This window comes from Etheostoma cragini, chromosome 18, assembly GCF_013103735.1.
Source record: "Etheostoma cragini isolate CJK2018 chromosome 18, CSU_Ecrag_1.0, whole genome shotgun sequence".
In the NCBI taxonomy this organism is placed as follows: domain Eukaryota; kingdom Metazoa; phylum Chordata; class Actinopteri; order Perciformes; family Percidae; genus Etheostoma; species Etheostoma cragini.
The window spans coordinates 17,207,403-17,233,335 of record NC_048424.1 but is presented as its reverse complement, the minus strand read 5'-3'; the positions used below and the strand labels follow the sequence as shown (position 1 = coordinate 17,233,335).

The following is a 25,933-nucleotide window of genomic DNA, read 5'->3' as shown; positions in this document are numbered from 1 at the left end:
TATATGGTATTCAGTCAACACAGCATCAAAAATGCTACCTAGTCAATGTGTTGCTACTTATGTACTCATCTCCCGCTCCACAGGTGTAAAAATACTTTTTGGGGTTAGCAAATGCAGTTGTAAATGCTAACAGTCAACAGCTATCCATGTTGTCACAGTATAAACATCAAAATAGTTGTGGCCTGCAAGTTAAAGCTTCAAAAGGTGCAGACCAAACTCATGTGGCAGTGGTTGGAAATGAACAGCCAGTTCATAAAAGAGAACAAAATCACATGGTTTCATAAAAAAAATGCACCAAATAAAAGTAGTTTAGTCTGACACACACAATATGGTTAAATAGATAATACAATTGTTGAATGAAAAACAAATCTAACTTATTTCCTTTTTAAGCAGTGACATCACGCTCGGAATTACACACTGCCCTCTGGAGCAGTGAGGGACCCTGAGGTAGCAAAGCCAAATCAAATGCTATCATTATATTATCAGTCCGGTAATGGATGGAAAAAAACATGCACCTACACAATAACGGTATGCAATTTCTTGAAACCGCCACAATTATTTTACACTCTCAAGTCAAAACTAGATAGCTATATAAAAACACACACATCCAAGTATTAAGACAAAACCTTTCCAATTAAACTTCTGGGTCCTGAGAAAGAACATGAGTCCTAGTTCCACTGTGGACATTATTAAAAACAGGTAGTACATTTGATCCCATCCTTCACAATTTACACAAGCAGTTTAACCAAAGTAAGAAGGCATTCTTAAAAAAAATATTCATAATAGCCAAGCTGATACGTAGGAACATTTGAATATGGGAGCAAAGAGCAAAACTTACCAAAATAATTCAAATGATGAGATATTCTTGAAGTATAAAAACAATTGCATATAAACAATAATATACATCCTAACAAGACATTCCTGGCAAGGGGCATTTCTATTTCCCCCCAGAGTTGGCAAACTTTTTGTTTATATTTTTGAGTATTTTCTCTTAAAAAGGCAATTTTTAAATACTCCACAAAACCAATGATTGACATTTTTTTCTTCCATATAAAAAAAAAAATCAAGTAATGTAGCTCCTTCAGTCCAGAATCAAGATTTTAAAAATTCAACACAAAAACATTTTCTTTTTTAATAAAAAGTCAAATCCGTCAGTCAATCCATTCATATTTAAGTTTTTGGTAAGACTTCACAGCCATTATTTAGGTCAAAGCCCTCAGCAGCACCAGGTTCCTCAGTAGACGCAAGGAATGATCCGGTAGCGAACTGTTCGGCAGTACTCGTCCCACGCTGACCCGTACTTCCTCCTGCACTGAGTCATGTCGCGGGAGTCTCGGTGCACCAGCAGGACGATGAAATAGATCATGTAGTACCACGGCAGGAGGTGGCTGAAGCCTGTAGGGATGGACGTCACAGGGTACAAAGACAAAAACATTTCAATTTATCCGCTGGTAAAAAACTATGTGGATGTTGATAGCATTGTGATCCTGTTGCATACGTTCATGTTCTTGGGTAGTATAGGAGGCGTGTATATATTATATATGTTTTTATTAGTGGTCAAATGTTGGAATTAGGGCTGCACAATTATGGCCAAAATTATAATCATGATTATTTTGATCAATATTTTGATCATGATTATTCTCATGATTAATTGTTGATTACAACCAAAACATATGTTATCGTTATGAACACGCACGGGTCGAATGGCGGATACACATGTGTATGAAATGTTTGTATCGTCACTGCGCTGCATTTTTATGACCTATGATATTCTGGCCACGGGTCACATCTCCCGGCCAGGTCCAGCGGGCTCCGTCTCGCTATACTCTTCGAACTGAAGTTAGTTGCATTCAATAACTTCTTCGCCGTGGCGGCCGCAATAGCAGTTACCAGCGGAAACACTAGTACAAATACAGGTTTGCCCCTCATACTTAACAAAATACAGCTGTGTTAATAACAATTAAAACTGTAGACAAATGTCAGAAGTGTGGACCGGCGCTGTGTGGCAGGGCTGCACAGAGAGTAAGCGGAGAGAGAGGAGAGTAGAGATCCAAACACAGGCACGGCTTTACAGAACAAATGGGTCATGTAACGGATAATTAAACCATATCCATATAACAACTTTGCAGCGGATGCGAGGACATTAGCACCGCTGCGTCCTAGAGAAGCTAACAGCTAAAAGATGCTAACTAGCACCAAATACCACTGGTCACTGCTGTTGTCAGAAAAATAACACAGATGGGACAAAATGTTGCGTTTACTGGTAAACCTTGAGACCGAGGTATAACCGACTGCATCTGTTGAATTTTCCTTATGTTACTCTGTCCAGTGTGATTGTGTCTATCTAGAAACTAAGCTGGGCGGTGCAGGGAACAACTGACTGGCTCATGAGCAGACAGTGCTTTACGGAGCGGTAGATGCGCTTTGCAAAAAACTCAGCGTTCTATGAAATGATGCTTTAAAAATAAATAAACAAATACATAAAAATAAAAAAAACTCGATCACGCAAATTTGATCGTGGGAAGTCAAAATCGTGATTGTGATAAAATTCAATTAATTGTGCAGCCCTAGTTGGAATTACAATTTCTGTGTTGGTCACGTGATGCCCTCCTGTCACATCACAGCCAATAATTCATTTTTAGGGTCAAGATTTGATTCAAAAACAATTCACAGTAAGTAAATGTAGTTAATTTTCCCCATGTAAATTACATGCCATTACAAAACGGAATTTTTTTTTTTTAATCAATTATGAATTGGAGGTGCGAATGTGATTAAATTTTTTTCACATCCCTTATGTTTTAGCTATTTTTTTACATAAACCCTACAGATAAAAACTTAAAAAATACACCTGGGAACTCATAACACCAAGCGTGTTTCAGTTATTTTGTCTGTGTGGAAAACATGCAAGCTAATGAGATGAAAAAAACATGATTTAACAAAAATGTCAAACAGATTTGACTCCGGGAATTCTATGTTGGGACAGCCATAAAAGGAAAATCCTGAAATGCTTTTTTAGTTTGAGACTGACCGCAGGGTAGAGACCAGGCCAGAGCCATCAGGAGGTCTCCCAGGTAGTTAGGGTGGCGGACCAACCCCCACCAGCCAGACACCAGCAGACTCTTCCCTGTGGCTGTTGGGATAGTCTTCACATCTGCAGGGAACACACACGTTAATATGTAGGCAGGCTATGTAGACATTATATTACCATTAGTATATAATCAGTTCCTCCAGGATTTCGCTGCCTTTTTTTGATATTTTTGAGGCCCACAATGCCTGATGTTGTGGGAGCTTTTGTAAAAAATTGCGATAAAAGTGTTTTTTGTATGTTTGTTGCAGGATACAGAGAAAGTCGCGCTTTGATTTTTTGTATTGTTCTTTATAAATAAAAAGGAAACCTATTTTGAGGAGAATAAAACTAGTCTAGGCTGAGTTTTCATAGTAACGTTACCTATAAGGCTGAGGATGCTGCAAATGAAAGTGGCTGGTGGATTAAAGACAAAAAAAAAAGTTTATTGAATGAATCAAATTCAAACATGTCAGTAGCTTGTTGATCTTTACATAGTTAGTTAATTTCCTATCCTGGCCTGGGACACACATACAGTTTAATAAAAGGACATATTGGACTTTAACTTCTCATTACACTTACAAAAACGAACGTAGCTGTCCTCAAGTTAACTCATCCTGTATGTCTCATCTCCGATTTTTCCTACATCCATGGCGTGAGTGTGTTTTTCAGTCAGTCGGGGGGGGACTGAGCAGCCCGCCTGCTGCAGAGAGCCGACAGGATTGAAACAGCAGCCGCTTCCAGCAACAGAGTGAAAAATCGTTACAGCGTACATTGATGTTAAAATGGTTGGCAGGAAAGTCAGAAATGTTTTGCACGGTCTTTCGCCGTACATTTTGTTGGTGAATGTGAGATATTCAAGTCACACGCGTCTCGTCTTCATTTCAGAAACAAGGAAATGAATTAGGTGACGTAAGTATGACAGCAACCCGTTCTCACTCCTGCTTGGTCATTGGCTCTCAGAGTCACATACTGATACAAAGTCTGGCACATGGGACTGCTGGGATTGGTTGAAGTTGCGGGAAACTTCGGTTATTGGTCAAACTTGTAGAAAAGTTGCAGTGATTGGTCAAAATCGTTGGTCGCACTAAAGACACATTGATTGTTTGAATTCTTGTGAATTGGCGCGATCGCAACATTGCAAAATCCTGGAGGGACTGTATCATAAGCAATCAGAGAATGGGATGAATAAACTTTAATTTAACTTTCTTACACAAACAATCATGTATTTTTTTCAACTGGGGACATACTGTAACTCTGTTGTGGAGAGAACTAAAGAGCTCCAAAAGCCAGCCAGCCTTTGTCATTTTCAGGGTAATCAAGTCATAATTTAAACCTGCAGGAGAACCTACCAGACAGTTTGGGGTCTGACGGGTTCCTCCTGAAGGCGTTCTTCTCAGAGTTGGACTTCCTGAAGATGTAAAAGCCAACAACTGAAAGACAGAAACACCCAGAAAAAACATCAGCTTTCGAAACTGGGAGAATAGAAAGTTGACTTATCTCTTTGGGACTAAACAATACGTCAATACAATACATGACTTACAGATAATGTAACAAAAACTAAAGACAAATGCAGTTATGTATTCAAAGCGAGATGCTCAGTGGCTTAATTCCTTACGTTTGAGTGTGACAAGGGCTGCCAGGGCGGGCAGGCTCAGAGGGTTGGGATGGCCGACCAGGTAATAGGCCTGCAGTGTATAGGTGAAGGGAACCCACACCAGATCACCAAACGCCAACATGAAGCCAAAGCCATCGTGCATCAGGTCCATGGTGGTCAGGATGGCCTCCTGAGGACACAGAAAGACACTCGGGAACACCACATTCTCTTTTATGTAATGCTGGATTTTACCTGCTGCCGTCTATCGGTATTAAATTGAGACAGTTTCATAACCTGTAAAATCATCTCGTAGCTGCATTAAATACTTCCCCCTATGCTTTGGTACAGTTATTTAACACCTGATGCGAGCCACATTTTAATTTGCATGAAAACCAAAGTTTTGAATGCTTCAGCAGCATAGTCCTGACTCTTTGCGGAGCCCCGTTCATGTACCAGCAGCAGTTACTCTGTTCACACTATGACAGTTACATTGCTATTAATCCACAGTTCACATGCCTGCTGAACCATAGGGGCGGTCTGTTTATCTAGTGTAAGCCTATAGGCTATTATTATACAAATAAGTAATAGTCATTACATTATGTAAATCACACCTTCATTTTTCAACTGATCCTTTGAAAAAAAAAAAAAAAAAGGTATGTTCATACTAATCAGATGAACTTGACTTTGTTGTCAAGTATAGTCGGATGCAAAAGCACCCTTCCCTTACTGCATTTAGTACTTTCCTTAACATATATTAAGACATTTTTACCATACAATTGTGCCTGAACATGTATTAGAGAGCAGGAAATTAAGTCTTTGATGCTCCAAATCTCCCATTCTGAGAAAGGAAAAAAGTTAAACCGGCACATTCCCTGTGAATGATATTATGGAGAAAACGTGCTGAGCGTACCTCGTTCCAGAGGCCGTCGGCCACATAAAGCAGCTGGAAAAGATTGACAAGGATCATGGAGTAGGACGGAGCATCCAGAGCCTGCTGCTTCATTTCAGCCAGCGCCAGCGCAAAGTTGATCAAACACTGCACAATGACAGACAAATGAAATCCAAAATCATTAGCAATGTTTCATGTGACCATACCTGACAAGTTTCATTTACAGTTCTGACGAAACAATTGATTGCAGTCCTAACACTGCATTAAACACTTCAGAAGTGAAGCCTAGGTACATTTTTTTACATCGTTCAAACTGGACAACAGCATGTCAACAGTTTATATATAAATATAAAAATAAATGTGTATGTATATACACCGGGGCCAAAAGTATTTAGTCAGCCACTGATTGTGCAAGTTCTCCTATTTAGAAAGATGAGCTACAGCAGTCAGTGTTTGATGTTTGCTAGAAATACAAACTAGATATCCTGATTATTGCAACATAATCACAACGTCTCCCAGCCATTTCACCCGCAGAAAGCTGCCAACAGCCAGTCTAAAGCTTATAGTTAGTCTAAAGAAACAAGCAGAAAGCTGCTAACAGCCGGGCTAAAGCTGATATAGTTAGCATAAAGATCCAAGGGGTCCGTCAGTCACAACTAGCATTACGGTTCAGAGCTGTGATGCTGGAAACGTAACACTAATTTACTACAGAAGTCTGTGTCTGCTCTAACGTCATTTACACGGATTTAATTGTTCTTGGATACACAGAGTTTGTTGCTAGTGCGCGTGACATGGAAGGTCAGATCAATTTATCAAACTAAAAAGCTGGCCCCGTTCGTTGACCACAACCTGGAATTTAGAGGAAGCAACATGCAGTCACTGTCATTCACGTTATCCTGGATTGATTATTATATGAAAACAATGGTGTCATGCTAGTCAACCAGCATATTTCTACTTAATTTCCCTTCAAAACCACTTCAGAAGAGTAACGTTAGTCACAGCGCTACTTGCTTTGGTGTTTGTAAACCATTAATGTTCAACAAAGAAGGGTTCACATTAGAAAAGATCCTTTTTCATTTTTTTCCATCAATGTGAATGCACTCCCCTACAAAATCACCGCAGTAGTCGAGAATGATTTATTATTTCCAAATAGAGCTATTTATGTCATCTTTTTAAAATTACTTTTTCTTTGTTCATATTGTAATAAATATTGCTGGGGGAAAAAATATCGCAATGTTATATTTCCCAATATCATGCAGGCCTAATACACACACACACACTTACATACACCTTTAGTAAGGATTCTACGCACAATTTTAGAAATGAGACCCCAGGTCATTTTAATCCGGTGTTCCAGGTGTTTCCACGACTGGATGTTTTTTTCAGGACACCTGGGGACCCTGATAGTGCTCACTAAATACATTTATAAAACAAATGGTTGCTTTAGTGTCCCATGACAACTCACCCAGCCAATCAGACCAGGGCGCATCTCGCAGAAGAATTTCAGATCAAAGTCTTTGATGCGAGGATTGAGCTCACGTCCTTTAAAAAAGTCATAAGCCACATTGCCTGGTGAAGTAGAGGGAGAGAAAATAAATGAATGAATGAATACAAGAGGCACAACACAAAGTGATTTGATATGCGAGTAATATGGACCTTACCAGAGCTTCCTTCCAAAGCCAACTGCTCTGCAGCAGCCGAGCAAGAGCGGACATACAGGTAGAGGCTGAGCACGACAGAGATGAGGAAGGAGGCCGTAGCCAACTGCAGGAAGTGGCTGTGGATGTAGGTGAGGTCAACACCCTGGTGCACAGCTGCTGCTACCGCTACACTACTCACCACCATAGCAAAGAAACCTGGAGGGACACAGACAGGTTTGGATAAATGCGATTGAAACTACAGAACATGGAGGGTTAAAAGATTTTGTATGAATATGACAGCAAAATCATTGTCCCTTAATGAATATTTTAACCCAGTGTGATCTGTTAATAAAGCAACAAATAAGCCAGCACCTCAAGATTAGTTGCATTGGTGAATGGTAGTAAAAACATAATCAACGGAGACTTGCATGAAGTACACAACTGGCTCACATTTCCTTCACTCTGCCTCACCATTGGTTCTGTACTTCAGCCTCTCCCCAGACCGCAGTGGCATGCCTTCGCTCAGCTAGAGACAGAATCACAAGAAGGTAGGATTAATAAATGAATAAGAGCACATTGAACTGACCGTGATGAAAATGACCTGTAAACACATGCATGCTAATGGAATTTGTTTAAACCAAGCAATGTGATTAAATTGATCTTAAACAAAAACACTTTTGGCCAACATATGTTCAGAAACAAAGGGACCATGTGTCCCACACACAGGCCTGAAGCCTTCTCAAACGAAAGATGACGCCTTCATGTAACAAAAAATTCAAAATGGCCGAAGTTCTAAAAACTACAGACGTGTAGTTCACACTTTCAAGAACTCTGAATCTTCTTTTGGCTGTAGGAACCTGAACACACCAGGAGGTTGTGACCAGCTGGCCAAAACAATAGGCTCGTTCGAAATGAGCCAGGTCTGCGCAGAATCGATCACCGGCGATCGGCGCCCGTTGCATGCCGGTTAGATTTCTGTCCGACTTGCTCTGACGTCATGCACACGTGGGCAACGGTAATCTCACGAGAGCAAGGCGGCCGCAGTTCTGAGACGCAGTCGGCGCAGTTGCTTTTCACCGACTGCAAGACCCAGGCGGACCCAGAGCATGCTGGGAAACGCCGGCTTTTCAGCTGATTTAACACCTGATTGGTTTAAACCACGATGACGTTTTATATAAACTTTTGTAGTTTTTAAATCGGAGGGATTTTAATTGCTATTTGTCTGATTTGAAGAATTATTCTGTACAGAACAAATGTTGTGTGGCTGATTGTAACGTTTAGAAGTCAGAGAGACTAAATCTGATCAGATCACGGATAATCTACAGTGTGTTGTTCATTAAAATCAGCAACAGATCACATGTAGAGCACTTTGACAGCTACCCTGTTATAATTAAAACAACTGGAGACAGTGTTCAAGCTGATATGTGGGTCTGATTATATTTTATTAAATCGGGATCGCACCACAGTGTTTATGTCACTTCCTGTCCAGCCTGAAGGCGGCTGGAATCGGCTGGAAACTGTCCGACTTTCCCACAGCTTTCTGTCCCAGCCCCCGCTGCTGCCGCCTGCTCTCGTCCACTTTACAGGCGAGGCGCAGTTCATCTCGAACGAGCCTAATAAAACTCCACGTCACCCATTTTTCTCATCTTTCACTGCAACGCCAGCTGTTAAAGTAGGGCTGCACGATTATGGCCAAAATGATAATCACAATTATTTTGATCAATATTGTGATCACGATTATTCTCACTATTTGTTGATTTTAACCAAAACAAATTTTATTGTCACATAGGCCCAGAGAGACGGCTGACTCATTATGAACGGGTCCAGCACGGGTCGAACGGCTGATACACACTTTGTGTGTTTGAAATGTCTGTATCGTCACTGCGCTGCATTTTTATGAACTATGATATTCAGGCCATGAGTCACATCTCTCGCCCAAGTCCAGCAAGCTTTGTCTCGCACGCTATTACTCTACCTACTGAAGTTAGTTGCATCAATAACTTCTTCTGTGTTCTTCGCCATGGCGGCCGCGATAGCAGAGAGTTACCAGCGGAAACACTGGTACAAATACTGGTTTGCCCCTCATATTTAACAATATACAGCGGCGGCTGCTGTGTGGTTGGGCGCGGAGAGTAAGAGGAGACATCCAACACAGGCACGGCTTTACAGACGAAATGGGTCATGTAACGCAAAATTAAACCATATCCATATAAACAGCATTGCAGCGCTTGAGAGGACACTGACACCTGTGCATTCTAGAGGAGCTAACAGCTAACAGATGCTACTAACACTGACTAGCACTGGTCACTGCTGTTGTCCTAACAACAACAGACGGGACAAAATGTTGCGTTTACTGTCAAACTGGTAAACCTTGAGACCAACGTATAACCGACTGCTATCTGTTGAGTTTTCCTCCCGTTACTCTGTCCTCTGTAACTGTCTACATCTTGAAACTAAGCTGCACGGGGTGCAGGGAACTAATTTGACTGGCTCATGAGCAGACAGTGGTTTATGGAGCGGTAGATTGGCTTTGCAAAAAAAAAAAACTCAGCGTTCTATGAAATGACGCTTAAAAAACAAAACAAAAAATTGCTCTATCACGCAAATTTGATCGTGGGAAGTCAAAATCGTGATCGTGATTAAAATTTGATTAATTGTGCAGCCCTACCACCGAGTATTTCTGTGAATGTACCGGATCACATTACATGTTGATATGCGTGTTTAACATGTAGTTTAAAACTGTAATGCTACAATGCTATCTCCCTTCGCGGAGAACTCACTGTACTAAGCGAGATAACAAATAGGGATGAGCCGAGTAATCGGCTAAAACAAGTATCCGGTACGGATAAGCACTTTTGTCGAGTACAAGTATTACACGAGTAATAGGAGTCAATATCTGTACTCTGATTGAATAAAACTCTCAGCTGACCACGCAACGTTCTGTGATAGCCCCCCCCCCCCTACACACACACACACAGAACACGGAGAACAGCGCTCTCTCTCTCTCTCTCAGTCAATCAGGTCCACGGGTCTGTTCCGTTAACGTTTAGGGTTTCTTCAGCTTCAGTTTGTTTTTAACTTCGATTTTTAGTACTTACTTAGTAACCAGTAGATTACTGGTAAACGTGGGGTTTCAGACATGCTGCTTGGTTTAAATGAGACTCCCGTTGCGTCTTTTTGTAACCGTCACGCTCTCTCTCCCTCTCTCACAAATAAAAAAGAACCAAAAACAAAAATCACACTGATCCTTCAAAAAATTTAAAGTTAAAAAAAGAAAGTTATATTGAGTATGAAAACTCTTGTTCATGACATTTTACTTCATAATTGCAACCGCATGTGTTTTATTCACTGATTATAGTTTGTTTGTTACCATGACAACTCCATTGATCTGAAGTTTGATGCGGTCATGTAAATAGTTTTCTAATCAGAAAACTATTATTAAATATAACAATTTCTGATCCACCCGTATAAATGCATGCTTAAAATAACATACTGGTTAAAGCCCCGCCCATTTCAAGACAACCGAACCTACTTCCGGGTTAATTCCCGCCCAGTCCGAGTACAGATAATTCAGGTGTAACAGATACAGATACAGATAATGCTGTACTCGGTCATACCTAATAACAAACCATCTGTTTGTCATTCGGACCACAGGGTCGCAAAACAATGTGACCGTTGCCTCGCCGTCCTGTGTAGACAAAAGGGGCCGGTCATTATCTCAGTGAACAGATCAGCTGTTAGCTCACTAGAGTCAGAGAGAGATCAACATCCCCTCATTAGCAAACTTCTCAGACTCCGGCCATAATGTCACGTTGGGCCAGAGTCCGGAGTTAATGACAGGCTGATATTCTCAAAACCTTGAAAATCAAGATTCCGAGTCTGTTTTTGAGTGCATTCTTTCCTTACATGCCAACCATAGACTGTTAATGTTAATGGACAACGCATCGGGTTTGGCTAAGTGTTGCAAATGCGGAAATGCTATAGGTTGCCCATATTATGCTCATAATTGTATTTTGAGGTTGCACCAGAGTAGGTTTACAAGCTTTCATTTTCAAAAACACCATATTTTTGTTGTACTGCACATTGCTGCAGATCCTGTTTTTACCCTGTCTGTTTAGGACTCCGTTTTAGCTACAGAGTGAGACATCTCTCTTGTTTTAGCAACAGAGTGAGACATCTCACTTGTGTACTATCTTTGTTGGAAGTTGCACATGCGTAGTAGATAAGTATAATCACATCAGCTAGATAACTGCTTCTACAACTTTAGTCATTCCAAGGCAGGATTAGCTGGTAGACTTCTTCTAAACGAGGGGCACTTCTACCTGCAGAACATGGACATGGAAGTAGTTCTTTTGGAGATTATGGTGAACTAGTGTGTATTGTAGCAGTATTTTGCCATTTAGAACGAGCAGTCAAACCGAGACTGAACGCAGGACACATTCAGAAACCTGTATCTCACTCAAAACAGCAGAGGGAGTTTTTTTTTCCAAGTTGTATGTGTGTGGAAGCACCAGAGACACAAAATAACACGCCAAATCCCAGAAAAAAGTGATTATTTTTTTCATTATATGGGTACTTTAAACCTGCATTGTATTCCAGCAGGGGGAAACAAGTGCAATTGCAAAAGGAGGTTTCTGTAGATGTCTCTGAGAAAGTGATCCACTTCTCACTTGATTTATACCTCAGTACACATTTTCCAAATGAGTTTAGTTTATCGCTAGATTTAAGTCTTTTCCAATACAGAATAATGCTCTTTTTTTTTTAAATTATGGTCTTGTTGATTTTAAAATTGGCAATAAAGCAGGGGGTGTTTCAGGGAGTGGCTATGACGGCTGTGATTGCCAGTGAAAGGGTGTAACGGAGAATGTAAGGGCTGTTTTCTCATCATAAAATCATCACATCAGCAACCAGGATGGCAGCGCCCATTATGGCAAACTCGACTCACAGCAGATCTCCACAAACCACTGGGTGACGTCACACATGCTCTGTCCATTAATATTAACAGTCTATGATGCTAACCTAACACACACATAAGCAAACGGCTAACCCCCTAGCTTCACTACCCGCCATCCTGGGGTTAAACAGCCTTTGGGTAGCCATTCTTATACTAAATTACAAAGAGCGATGAATCTGTAATCTTACTAATTCCCAACACATTTGTAGATAGGAAAAAAAGCCACAGACATGTTTGCTTCCCCAGTAGTTTTGGTTTTCATTCACTTCAGACAACAAGTCACTATTTCATTGCAAACATCTGTTAGGAGAGACATTTTTCCCCATTTTACCAGAAGACGAAAGACAAACTGCACCTTACTAACTCGTTGTACTGGGGAAATACTGTACTGATAACTGAGGAGAGGCTGAAACAGATGTTTGTGTGTAATTGCTCTTAATAAACTCATGCATGCATTTTTACATCTTTCCCCTTTTTACCAAAAGATGAAAGACATACTGTATATCCACTTTTTGACTACCGGTACATTAGAAGAAAGTACAACATGGACCGAAAACACATCAAACACAAGAGAAGGGGGGAAAGAATGAGAGCTTGCTCTTTCATTTATGTATGCCTCCTGTCACAGCTAACACTGTACCAGTGAGTATTACACTGGCTGTACTTTAGTGAAATACTGTACTGATGATGACTGAGGAGAGACTGAAATTATGCTTTTGTGTAATTTCTCTTAAAGTGCTTATTTATTTATTATGCTTATTTTCAGGTTCATAATTGTATTTAGAGTTTGTATCAGTATACGTTTACATGGTTTAATTAAAAAAAGTTTGTTGTACTGCACATGGCTGCAGATCCTGTTTTCACCCTGTGTGTTTAGCTCTCTGTTTGGTTAACTACAGAGTGAGACATCCCACTTCTGTTACATCTTTGTTGGGAGTTGCACACGTGCAGTACCTGGTATGGACTACTAGCCAGTCGGAAGCAGAGTATGAGGGCATGCCCTGACAGTACCTAGGTAAGCCCTACTCGCCAGTCAGAAGCAGAGTTTGAGGGTGTGCCCTGACAGTACCAAGGTTAAGACTACTAGCCAGCCAGAAGCAGAGTATTTGGGCGTGCCCTGACAGTACCTAGGTAAGGACTACTAGCCAGTCAGAAGTAGAGTATGAACATTATAATGTGTGTTACAAAGTGATGCTTGTTTGTCTCTGAAGTAAAGGCTGCACAGAGCTGTTTGAAGCAGTTTGTGAACAGTGTTTTCTGATAAGTTCCCTTGGGGGGGACTTTTGGCCTTTTCACTTTGTAAACCTATAACGTGCACAAACAATATATATAACACAATAAAGGAAAGGGAAAAAGCCAAAAAGCACAATATGAGCACTTTAATTAAAGTCATGCATGCATTTTTTGCGTGTAACGCACGCTCTTCTCACTCACCTTTCCAACCGGCAGGATGTAGAGCAGGACCTGGAATAAGAGCCAGAGGATGACAAATCCAAGGGCCTGGGCATCCCAGAAGGCTTGGAGAGGGGGCAGAGGAGGTGGGAAGTTGGCCAGACTGGGGTCCTCCAGGTTGACTTGGAGTATCAGGAAGAGAACCCAGGCAGGCAGAAAGAGCAGCCAGAAGTATGCTCCTGGAGGAAGGAAACGCTTTCTTTACCACAACACTATTGCCTGTTTAGCTAAACAACAGCAACATGGAGACACTGGCGCAGATAAATGAAGTGACTGCTTTCACACAGACCACTATTATGCTCCCCGACATACAAGCTAATGCAGAGAATCCTTCTCTGAGAGCACAGAATACCCACTGTTGTGTGAAAACCTTACCAGTTGTATCTGGGTGATATGAAGAAAAAAAAAATTACAATATTTTTGATCAAATACATAAATTTCAATATTGTATCAAACTTTTAAGGTTGAATATTGGTGCTTTCACAAATACTTACCAAAAATGAAAGTTTTGATAAATAATCACCAGTAATGTTTATACAATGACTAAGTAGGTAAAGACCAACAATAAAACTGTCACATGACATCACTTTACTGTAATGTAGCCTTTAAAACATATTAGGACATCCAAAATTTAAGACGATACCTAGCCTCATAATGCATAATTAGCATTATTAGCTTAATCGTCCAGTTTGACCACATATTTTGCACTGTATGGCCAATTTCTACAATATATGAGTGGTTTTAGAGGTTTTAGAGGATGCTGAATTCATTTCTGGCATTTTCAGATTTCCAAAGGCTAATTTTTGTACTTATTGTTATTTATTTAGGTAAGTTCCATTTCCTTTCAGGCATGATTATAGGTTATTTTTTATGGTAAACACAATCTTACATTTCAGAATCATGAGTGCTTTTGTGAATGCTGATGCATTGTTTTCAGGGTTAAGTTAAGCTGAATCCCCTCCTGACACTTTTGAAAATCCAATGCTTTTGGATAAATGATGAATCTTTGTTCAATAGCAAAATTACCATAATTAGCAGAATCGGCCAGATCGACAATAGATGTTGCACTGTGCAATCAGTTTCTACAACATTGGAGTGGTTTAAGAGGTTTTAGAGGATGCTGAATTCAATTCTGTCACTTTAAGACTTCAAAATGGTAATGCTATAATAAATTTGGATTAATTTAGACACATTTTTTATTAACTTGGGAAAAACGTTTAGGTTAATTTCATGGTAAACACCATAATCTTACATTTCAACTCTTGCTCTTTGATGGGAATGTTGATAACCTAAATTTGTTGACATTTTTTTTAGGTCCGGTCATGTTTTCGTGCAAATAAAATGTGGCAGCTAGCTGTTGTAGTTGTAATAAGTATGTTGTAAAGCAAGGGAGCATAGTCTAGTTTTAAAGTAGATCATTTTTGGTACAACATTAAGTTGTGTGCTCTGCATTAGAGCTTGCGGTACACAATCTGTCCTGCCCATGTGCAAGATGTTCACGCATGCGCAGATGATATCATGATGAACGCGGATTTATGACCTTTACGATACTGCATGCATCTGTTCCCGTAGATAGTTAAAGAAAATCAGTTCACCAGCTCATTTATCGTGGTTTGGCCATCATCTGGGACAGTCACACATCTTGCAGCCAGCATGGGACGTCTGCTTAATTGTTACGACACCCAAACATTTGTCATCTTTGACAGATATTCAGGTGTCTGCAAAGGACCATGAGAGAAATAGAGGAGCAGGACAGAGCTCCACAGAGTACAAGCTCTCATTGACTACACCTCTACCTAGTTGAGACAAAGTCTTGAAAAACAAGCACAACAAACAAAGGCTGAGCGAACTCGTGTGTACTTTCAATGTAGGAAGTAATATCATGTGTGGTGGCGCTGTTCCATAGCTGCCGCCCGGAGGTTTGCTCCAACCTAAGTCAATTTCCTCGTATGTCTGTCATACCTGGCGAATAAAGCTGATTCTGATTCTGATGATGGTTAGTAAAGCTGACAGCATTGCAACTCATGATGAGGCGGTTATATCACTTAAAACTTACATGTTCTTAGACATGGGGCTTCAACTGTTCACATTCTCACTGATGACACAGATGTCTTTGTGCTTTATGGTTTATTGGTGTTGGAACGCTGGTATCATAACTAACCTACAGATGGAAAAATGAAATGGCACAGTTCTCAGCATAAATGCAATTGCAGAGAATCTGGGTGACCAATGTGGTTGCATTCTGGCCATGCATGCTCTTTTGGGATGTGACTCCACCTCATAGCCTGTTGGGAAGGTGAAGGTGTCTGCACACAAGGCCATAAGAGTCGTTCCTGGTAAGCTTCTCCACTGCATTGGAGAGGCAGAAGCCCCAAAGTTACAGATCACAAAAGCAACAAGGGCTTTCTTTCTGGCTCTGTACAATCAGAGGAACTTTGTAACCTTGAATGCAACCAGGTATGGAATTTACCAAAAAGCACAAAAGGCCCCCAGCAGTGAAGTCACTAGCTTGCCTTCATGGAAGACGTGTCCCCCACAGGCACTGCTTTGGAAAGCAGCAGACCAGCCTGATCCACCAACTGTGGATATCACCTTATTTTGGATGGGACAAGAATATGGGCATAAAGAAAGGAGAGGAACTGATTATGCCCACCCAGGATTCAAGTCCAGTTGCTCCTCCTGCTTTGTTACTTGTTGTCAGCTGTGGTTGCAAAGCCGGGTTGAAACATTGCACATCAGCAAAGTGCAGCTGTACAGCTGTAGGTCTGGCCTGTAGGCCTACCAGTTATTGTTTCTGCAAAGGCAATGATGGTGTATGCTGCATACTTATACAACACCAAGAACACAAAGAGAGTGATGAAGGGTCTGGAGAAGATGACAGAACAGAAGAGGATAGTAAAGATGATGAGGCTGCCTTTTGTTAATTAACTGTGAGTCATAGCAGTTTGCCTGAAGGTGGTAGCCAGTGTGTACTTTGTGTAGTGCGGAGATGAGGCCGTCTTGGTTAGCCTTGCGTAATGGGGGCTGACTCGGTTGGCCCATACTCAGTTTTAATTCTTGCATTTGGCGGAGTTTTAACTCTGGATCTTGCGACGTGCGGACCAACATGGGCAGCCATTTGGATGTTGCCCTAGCGACTTACAGGGCCTGTCTTGTATGGCATATATAAAGTGTATATTTGTACATAGTTCGTTGATACACACATGGTGATGGGCTTAGGTGATGTCAACTCATTGGGTGTCCTAAATAGCTACCCCATTAATATGTATCGTACAGTTGCAAGATCAGAAGAAGTTATTTCAAATACCTGCATTGCTTTTTCCTCCAGAAATGCACAACATTCAGCCAAACAAAGATTCATCATTTATCCAAAAGCATTGGATATTCAAAAGTGTCAGAAGGAGATTCAGCTTAAAAGCACTCATGATTCTGACATGTAAGATTGTGTTTAACATAAAAATAACCTATAATTATGCATTAAAGTAATCGGAACTTACCTAAATAAACCGCATTATGTACTAAGATTAGCTCTTTGAAATCTGAAAATGCCAGAAAAGAATTCAGCATCCTCTAAAACCTCTAAAACCAGTCACATATTGTAGAAATTGGCCATACAATGCATAATGCTAATTATGCAAATTGCTCAACATATGCAAATTAGCATCCGTCAGTTTCTGTATACTTGGGACCCATACTTCACATTTCTGCAATAAAACTTTGGTGTACTCAACATTTCCGGGTTCACCTAGTTGGCTACTAGACTATATATTGATGACGATATAACATCCATAATTTGCCTACTGCTAGTTTATGCTACATTCTGTCTTCCTCTGCACTGCCAGGATCTCTGTAGGCCATAAACCAACTAGTTCTCCCAGTTATTAACAAGATATTAACCACAACAAACTAAATGAATATAGAGTAGGGATACCCCGATTAATCGACTGTCGATCATTATTGGTGGATGTTTACTAAAAATGTGTAATCAGGTGCTCAGCATTCATTTCTTCTAGCCAATGATAAACTACTGCTCACATATTGTTAAACACTCTGCCTATGCCTTATTGGCTATTCATGTGTAGTAACGTCCTCCTGCGGTCACTTCCCACCCACCTTATTGGCTAGCAGCTGCACGTGGTTGCTGTGGCACGCGCACGCTAATACAAACAAACAAAAAAATATTTGGAAAGTTATCACCCAGCAGAGTGAGAAAAATTGGCTGAAAAAAAAGGCACCCAAACGCCAGATTGTACCAAGTAACAAGCAACTATAATGTATATATATATATAACTATAACTAGTTTAACAACTAACTATATTCCTAATCGTCAGAGCGAGACCCCTTCCAACCAGTTTTGGGCACTGTAAGTTGTAGCAGGAAAAGTCAACAACACCCATTTTTTAAAATCAAACGTGAAGAACCAGAAGAAAAAAATCAACCTTGCATATGTGCTCTAATATTTGGCGTGAAAAGTGTATAAAAAACAGGATTGACTTATGATTCTAATTCATAGGTCATACTAAAGAGGGAAATACCATTATATAGCTGGTTACACTGACGCCTGGTGGAGATCCGAATACACTACAAACAAGCAAACTGGCCAAAACTAATAACACAGCCACATCAGCTGCTATAACTAAACTAAACAAAACACAAACATGATCGGCATCGGGTAAATCCACAGATATTGCTTATTGATAATTAACAATCGGTATTGGAGGCTAAAAATGTGCATGCATCTCTAGTATACAGTACACTGAGTTACCACAAAGGTGCAATGCAACTGTGCTGTAAAAGGATTCAGTTGTTTCCACTGAGTCAGAGAGGCAACACTAACACAGCCTAAAACATCGGAAAAGGAAAATGACTAAACACAGTTTTGTGCCCTTAACAGCAGCGGTGGTTTTCAATAACTGCTTTATAGATGGTGCCCCGGCTAGTTGCTGCCTGTTGACACCATCCTGTAACTTGCCTAGCTTCCCTCCAAAGTCCAGAGGGGGAGGGGGAGAGGCAGCAGGAGCTGCAGTCGGCTTGGCCTCCATCTCTTCCTGTGCTTTGGCCTCAACTGGCTTGGCTTCGTCCTTCCTGCGACGCAGATTGTAACGACCTTGGTTCTTCTCAGGTTCTGCCTCTACTGTAGCATCAGTGTTCTGAAGGAAGATTTTTAGTCATTAAAACATACAAACCAAATTAGCTATTTTAATAGTGTTCTTGCGCACCATAAAGTCTTAGTGACAAGTGGAAGAGGATCGTGAAAAAAAAAAAGAAAAAAAAAAGAATCCGGTCACTGCTACATTTCTGACAAAAAAATCTTCTTTCCTAAATGGATTCTGCTATGTTGATGGTGTATGTTTTTTATCACTACATAGTATGTTAGTTGAATGGACAAAAAAAGATTAAACTCAGTGCTGCCAGTAAACTGTGCAGTTGAATACTCTGATAATATGGAGAGAATTTATTCTATACGTCTTTGTTAATTGGGGTGAGAATTACCGGCGCCTCCCAATACGATATCTTCACGATACTTTCGCCGCAATACGATATAATTGCAATTTTTAACCTTTTTTCAAACGTCTAATTTATCTCAATTTCAAATGATCTCCCCAAAAGGAATCTTTGTCAACATCTGTTTTATCTAAAAAGATACATTTCTCGGTTTGGTCATATCACTTCAATGTTATTGCTGGAAAATGGGATCGTTAACCAGACAAACTGAACAACACGTTTATTATAAATGATCCATACGTGGCGCCTGTGTATTGATACAGTATTGCCACTGAAAATATTGCAGTATTTTGCTGTATTGATTTTTTTCTCCCCCACCCATAACCGTTAATGGAGGTAAGTATTTGATTGTTTTTTTTTTTTATTATGTGCCATGAGACAAAATATGTCTTCATATTAGGGCTGGGCAATATATTGATGTTATATCGATATCGGGATATCAGGTTAAATATCGTCTTAGATTTTGGATATATTGTAATATGGCAAGTGATGGCTTTACCCAGTTTTACAGGCTGCATTACAGTAAAGTGATGTCATTTTCTAAACTTACTAACTCTTCTATTATTTACCTTTACTCCATTAAGTCATTAAATTATTACTGGTGATTAATTATCAAAAATCTCATTGTGTAAATATTGTTTTGTTAAAGCACCAATAGTCAACCATACAATATCGCTGCAATATCAACATTGAGGTATTTGGTCGAGAATATCGTGATATTTGATTTTCTCTATATTGCCCAGCCCTACTTCATTTAAGGTGGATGTCCGATATTTTGTTTCATCGTCAACATCGCAATGTTAGCATTCAGATTGCAGGACGTGCCATGTTAACGCTTTTCTTTTTTGCTGCTTGATAGAAAAGTAAACTTTCATTGTATTCCTTTTACATTTTTGTTGGCAGCTGACCCTTCCCCTTTAAGACAGACGACCACGTGAGAAGAGAGGCTCGCCCGTATGTTGAAAAGTACAATAAGACACAGTGATGAACATGTTTTTCCATGGGTAGTGAATCCACAGCAGTCAGTGTTTCATGTTCGCTGCAAAGATGAAATTAAATCACCTGATTAATGCAAAGTTACCACGACTTCTCCCGGCCATTTTCCACCGAGAGTTGTCAGAAAGCTGTTACAATTCAGGCTAAAGCTAATATAGTTAGCCTTTAGAAACAAGGGGTCTGTCCCAACTAACATTAAAGTTCGGAGCCACAAAGCTGCAAACGTAACACTAATCTACAATAGCAGCCGATGTCTGATATAACCTAGTTTAAAATGATTTAAGTGTTCTAGCAGGCCCCGTTAGTCAACCACAACCTGTAATTTACATGCATGCATTATTAATAGCATTGACTTGAGCCTGGATTGATAGTATTTTATGAATACAATATTGTCATGTCAGTCAACCAGTTTATTTAACTATCTCCTTTCCAAAACCACTTAAGAAGAGTACTCACAGCGCTTACTTGCTTTGGTGTTTTTATTAAGTATATTAGGTATTAATAAAGTTCATTCAACAATGGTTGATATAAGAAAAGTTAATTTTTCATTTTGAATCTTCTACGTAGCTGCACCCCCTACAAAATCATCTCTATTCAAGAATTATTTATATTATTTCCAAATAGAGCTATTTATGTCATCTTATTAAAAATGATCTTTTTTATTCTTATTCCAATTTATATCGCATAAAGGATTTTCTATTGAATTAGATTTACTTTTAAATAAAACCCTAAACCAAAAGGTTAGTAAACAAATCTATGAGTATAATATCCCTAAGATCCATTTTAAATGTACAGCTCATTGGGTAGCTTCTTTTGTACATTTCAATGTGTTCATGAAGTAAGCCTTTACTTTCTCAGTCAACTAAAAACACTTTCACAAAGCTATGACTGAGCTGCTGGGTTTCGTCAGAAATCGTCTTACAGAGTGTATAACTATCTAGCGTTAAAGACTAGGTCATTTAACAGGACTTAAGAGGCTAGCTGAACAAGCGAGACAACTAAGCTAGCAGATTGGACTGAAACAACTCCTTTAAGATTCCAAGATGTCTACCATAGGAGCCAGTGAAGCTCTGGTAAAGTAAAGCCACATGTTGGAAGCCATGTGACGTATAATTCATGACTTTGTTTTGTCTTCATCGGTGTTAATGTTCTTGTGTGTACTGAGAAGAAAAGACAGTTTCAGTTACAAAAGTAAACTCACCTCATTTACTTTGATAGCAGTGTTATTTTCCTCTTTTTGCTCGTGCTTATTGTTGCTGTTGTTCTCAGCTGCCTTTGTCTGTTCCTACCCATCACACAATGGAGGGACAATGATGGAGATGAAGAGAGACAAAGAGGGCAAAAAAAGCAACGTGAGGACAAGGGAGAGGGAATGTGAAGGGTTAGGGTCAACATCCAGCATGGCAGACAGAAAGTGATACATTCCACTCTATGACGAGGTACTGATGATTTAGGACATCGTGCCCAAGTAATGTTTTACAGTTGCAATGTCTAAGGAGTAGGATGTGTTTATTTGCTTTGACACTGTTTGACATGCATGGAGGTGTATTATAATTTAGTATTGCATGGAGGCCAATGTGGGCTGGGCAACTATAAAAAATAAAATTAATACCAACTTTTACCACGTCGTCCTAAAAGCTGTGCAGGAAGTTACTTCCTCCACGTTCAAGGCACTTTCTAGAAATAAGTTGGCAGCTCTGGAGAGAAGGCTGTTATTAGCAACAGAATGTAACTCCGCTTTACTTAGTGTTTGATTAATGACTTTGCTGATAGTATATTTTTCATTTCAAATTCCACACAGTCTATCATGTCATCACTAGATTACATGAATTTAATTTGGTGTTAAACTTTGCATGCCAAGTTTGACAAGGCAACAGGGCAGTCTATGGGTAAAATTACAGCCGTTCAAACAGTCATGTATCGCAGGGGAACAGTGATTGGCAACAGATGAGAAAGCAGCTTAGGCACTCACTAGGGGGCTGAGACTGACTTCCTGCGCATCCTTCAGCTTAGTATCCCTGCGGGATGCCGGTACATTCTCTGTGATGGCTGCAGCAGCAACAGCAGCCGCTGTGCGGGAGGACGAGCGCCGCGTGGTCCTTGCTGGGGAGCGGGAGCGGCTGCGACGGCGGCCCGGTGATCGCGAACGAGAGCGGGAGCGTGGACGGAGCTGGAAACCAGCAGCACTCTGAGGGAAAAAGAGGAGATTGCAGTCATTAACAAATGGGTTTGACAAAGAATGTTCAGAATGGGTTTTAATTTGTTCAACATCTGTCTTGACTGCTCAGGTGACATATCTGATAGTTATATACATGCTATGTGGCAATATGCGCCTGTCCAGAAGTTCTGGCAGAGAATATGTGAGGACCTATCAACATGGCTAAAATACCCCATCCCAGCTTCCCCATCTCTCTGCATACAGGGGGCCATAAGTGACATTAATATAGAGGCTGACACATCATACATGCTTCTCACTGCCATATGCATCGCAAAGAAAACTATCTTCATTAAATGGTAGGAAAAAAAGAATTATCACCCAAAACAGAAATTTCCTCATAGACCAAATAGCATTGAGAGAATGTCTGCTAAAAAATAAATAAAAAAATGCGGGACAACATTTCCATTGGTGCACTGCCTTGCCAACAACCTAGAATTATAACGTAACCACATAGAATAAATTAAAAAAAGATTATTACACCACGATTTCACACAAAACAAAGTTACATTAAAGTGTGAGCTGTGTTTGGGGCTACCTTGATGTCCTGCTCCTTGAGCTCCAGCTCAGTACCATCCTTGTAGATGACGGTGTAAAGCTGACTGTTGGCATCAAAGCGCAGCACTTTGACCTCATAATACAGGCTGCTGCCAGGCCAGCGGCCCATCACCATGTCCCCTCCCTGATACTTGACAGAAGGCATCGTCACTGACCTGAGAAGAAAGCAAAGAGTGGAGCAGAAGATAGAGTGAAGGGGAGGTAACAAAAACAAAGTGAAAGCGGGCCGAGACATGTGAGCAGACAGACAGGAGGATGGGGCACTGCGGCCCGAGTCGAGTCAAGCAGTTAATGTAATGGAAAAACACCCTTAGAAAAGCTAATTTGCCATTGGTGCGTACAGTGAAGGATGATTGACCCTTTCTGTTCCCTTAAAGTCTGCTGAAGCAAAGCATGAGCTTAATGATAACTATAGAACCCTCTCAAATTTTCAATGGGCTCATTGTTTCTGTCTGTCCATTGCATTTAAATACACTGATTCTACAGCTAATTCTGCTCCTGATACAATATTATTCCAAACTGCCTTGCAATATGAAATACTGACAGCTGCTGCTGTAATTAATGAAACAAACTTACTTTTCCCAATGGTTATTGAGAAATGTTTGTCACCTAGGAAACCATGAAAGACACTCAGACCTGAGGGGAATCACTGGACTACACAGAAACATGTTTTTGATTTAACACTGTTTGCTGATTGGTGCAGCAAGGTGAGGTCAACCTTTTACTCAAAAACACGCGTTGAATTCAGCCAACTGCCCTGCTACATGTAGCCTAGCCGTCTGTGATATGGATTATTTGGCTATACCTGCTTCAGCATTGTTCAGATAATTTGATAATATCCCTGGAGGGTTACAGTCAATTTAACACAGAGGTCAATAAAGTATCACAATATGTCAACCTTCATTAAGAGTGTGCATAGACCATTTCCATCTCTTCTGTTTGAAATGCTGTCTGAGTTTACACACCTGTTGCAAGACCATGGCAGCATTTTGAGAGTCTGGGCCACGTCCATAAACTACCACTTTAGAAAGGCCCAATGTGACTGTAGAGTGCACAAACCCCTGACACAAAGAGGCTGACCAGGTCAGCAGCATTAGTGGGTGAACAGGAGGCTCCGTGTACTACTGCAGAACTGCTGACAGGTATGTCCCCGCTGGACTCACCCAGAGCGGTCTGTCTCACAGACACTGTACACATGATGACAGGAAACTAAACTGTGCTTGTAGCTTTGCCAAATTGGCAGCCTAAAAGTAGTGATATACCACTGCACGCCCACCGAGTTCTGTGGACTTTTTTGCCATGCTGCAGAAACCAACCCCTGAATAATTGCAAGTTGAAATAAAGGAAATGTAAAAGGCAAACCATGCATAGACATACACTTGAGTCGCACACGGCTCTTTCAAAAAACCTTCATAGAGATAAATAGAAGCATGGGCATGTTTCTGTGTCTCTTAATCACTTTTCCATGTCGGCTTGCCACTTCCAGCATACGAACATAAAGGACTTACAGCAATATGAAGGAATGCTTGATTAGAAGCACCTTAACAACAAAAGGAAGTTACTGAGAGAAAAAAGACTGACTTAAAACACATTCATTGGTTTCACCAAAGCAAATGTATGTCTTTAAATTTTTGCCTCATAGTATTGCCATGAACATAGGGCCAGCCTTCAGTCAGCAGCCCCGCTATTAAAAAGCCAGTGGTTAACACAGCCAGCTATACTTTGGGATGTACAGGTTGAATTTTTACCCTAAATTACCCAGGAGAATATCATTTACCAGGAGAAATTAATACACATATCAAATAAACCCTTTGAGTTAAAACTGACAATAAGAGCTCATCATTGACTACCAATTAAATCTCCTAAAACTGAGAAGTTGGCTCACTGGGAAAGTCACACATATGCAGTCAACCCCTAATCCATTTGATCTAAGATTGTAAAACACAAAAGTCCACAACAGGTAAGTGAAAAGCACGTGGATATGACACACCCAAAGTAAGTCCTGGCTCTCCCGGCTTGTTCCATATGGGAAGTCCGTTTCCCACCATCAGACCTCAGGCTGATGAAAGAATAAGGCCTGGACTAGGAGTTTTAAATACAATACTCTCTCACTCACACACACACGCACACACGCACACACACACACACACTTATTTAGCTCCCATAGCAGCTGGAGATATCTGATCGCTTTCCTTTAATTACACGGCAATAGATCCCTAAGTGTTGATTACCTGCCATCACACGTGTAATTACTTATTATATTACTGTATTGTCAGGAGACTTTAGATAAAACGTAACACCATCAGATGTAATTAGATTACGAATTATTTGGAACAATGTTGTTAAATGTTTTGACTCTATCTCAGTTACACTCTTTCTACATACAATAAATATATTTTACTGGCTGACGATTTGTCGTCTTGAATAGTATTAAATCGTATTCGCGGAGCGGTCTCTTTAATGGTAACTTGGTTAGACAGACAGTAAGGAGGGAACTAGCCGTGCATTCAAACACAACACAGGTCAACGGATCGAGCCGCTGAGCGCAAATACTGTAAAACATTGTGCTAACGTTACAGAATCAGGTGCCGTCTAATCACTAGTTGCGCGAGCGCGCGTGTGTGTGCAAAGTGTCCATACATAACGTTGACGTCACAATGCTGCTGTCAAACATTTCTAACATTAACCCAACAAATCTCCAGTATCTTTATTAAAACTAGTCAGGAGAATATAGCCAACAGCTGCCCCGGTACCTTTACCTGGACCAGTGGAAACAAGTTAAGATTTCAGGGACTAGTCGGAGCCCAGTCTCCGTTATAACGTTATGTTCCCAACAAAGACAAATGTAAAGCGACTTACTGTTTCATTTACAAGCATATGCGTAGAACGGGCGCACTTACCTTATTACCATGCGAGTGAAACTGATGAGATATTCCCAAATAAATAGAGGAATTAATACATTAAACTTTATATTTTAATAAAAACCGACGATGCTGACGTTTGACGTAGCGCTTGTTCTCCCTCCCTTACTGGGCAAAACCCACCAGTGACTAGGAAGGCGCG

General features: G+C 40.5%; 1 protein-coding gene across 1 annotated transcript; it reads right to left on the bottom strand.

Annotated features, from left to right (window-relative positions):
* Positions 1 to 946: 946 nt before the first annotated feature.
* Positions 947 to 25,933, bottom strand: lbr (lamin B receptor). The gene is made up of 14 exons (XM_034900459.1): positions 25,771 to 25,933; positions 22,851 to 23,025; positions 22,070 to 22,285; positions 21,299 to 21,382; positions 18,569 to 18,746; positions 13,579 to 13,775; positions 7,662 to 7,716; positions 7,212 to 7,406; positions 7,016 to 7,119; positions 5,572 to 5,697; positions 4,683 to 4,851; positions 4,417 to 4,497; positions 3,029 to 3,151; positions 947 to 1,395 (listed from the first exon to the last, which is right to left on the bottom strand). The coding sequence occupies exons 1-14, from the start codon at positions 25,779 to 25,781 to the stop codon at positions 1,235 to 1,237; spliced, it is 1,875 nt and encodes a 624-aa protein (XP_034756350.1). The 5' UTR covers positions 25,782 to 25,933; the 3' UTR covers positions 947 to 1,234.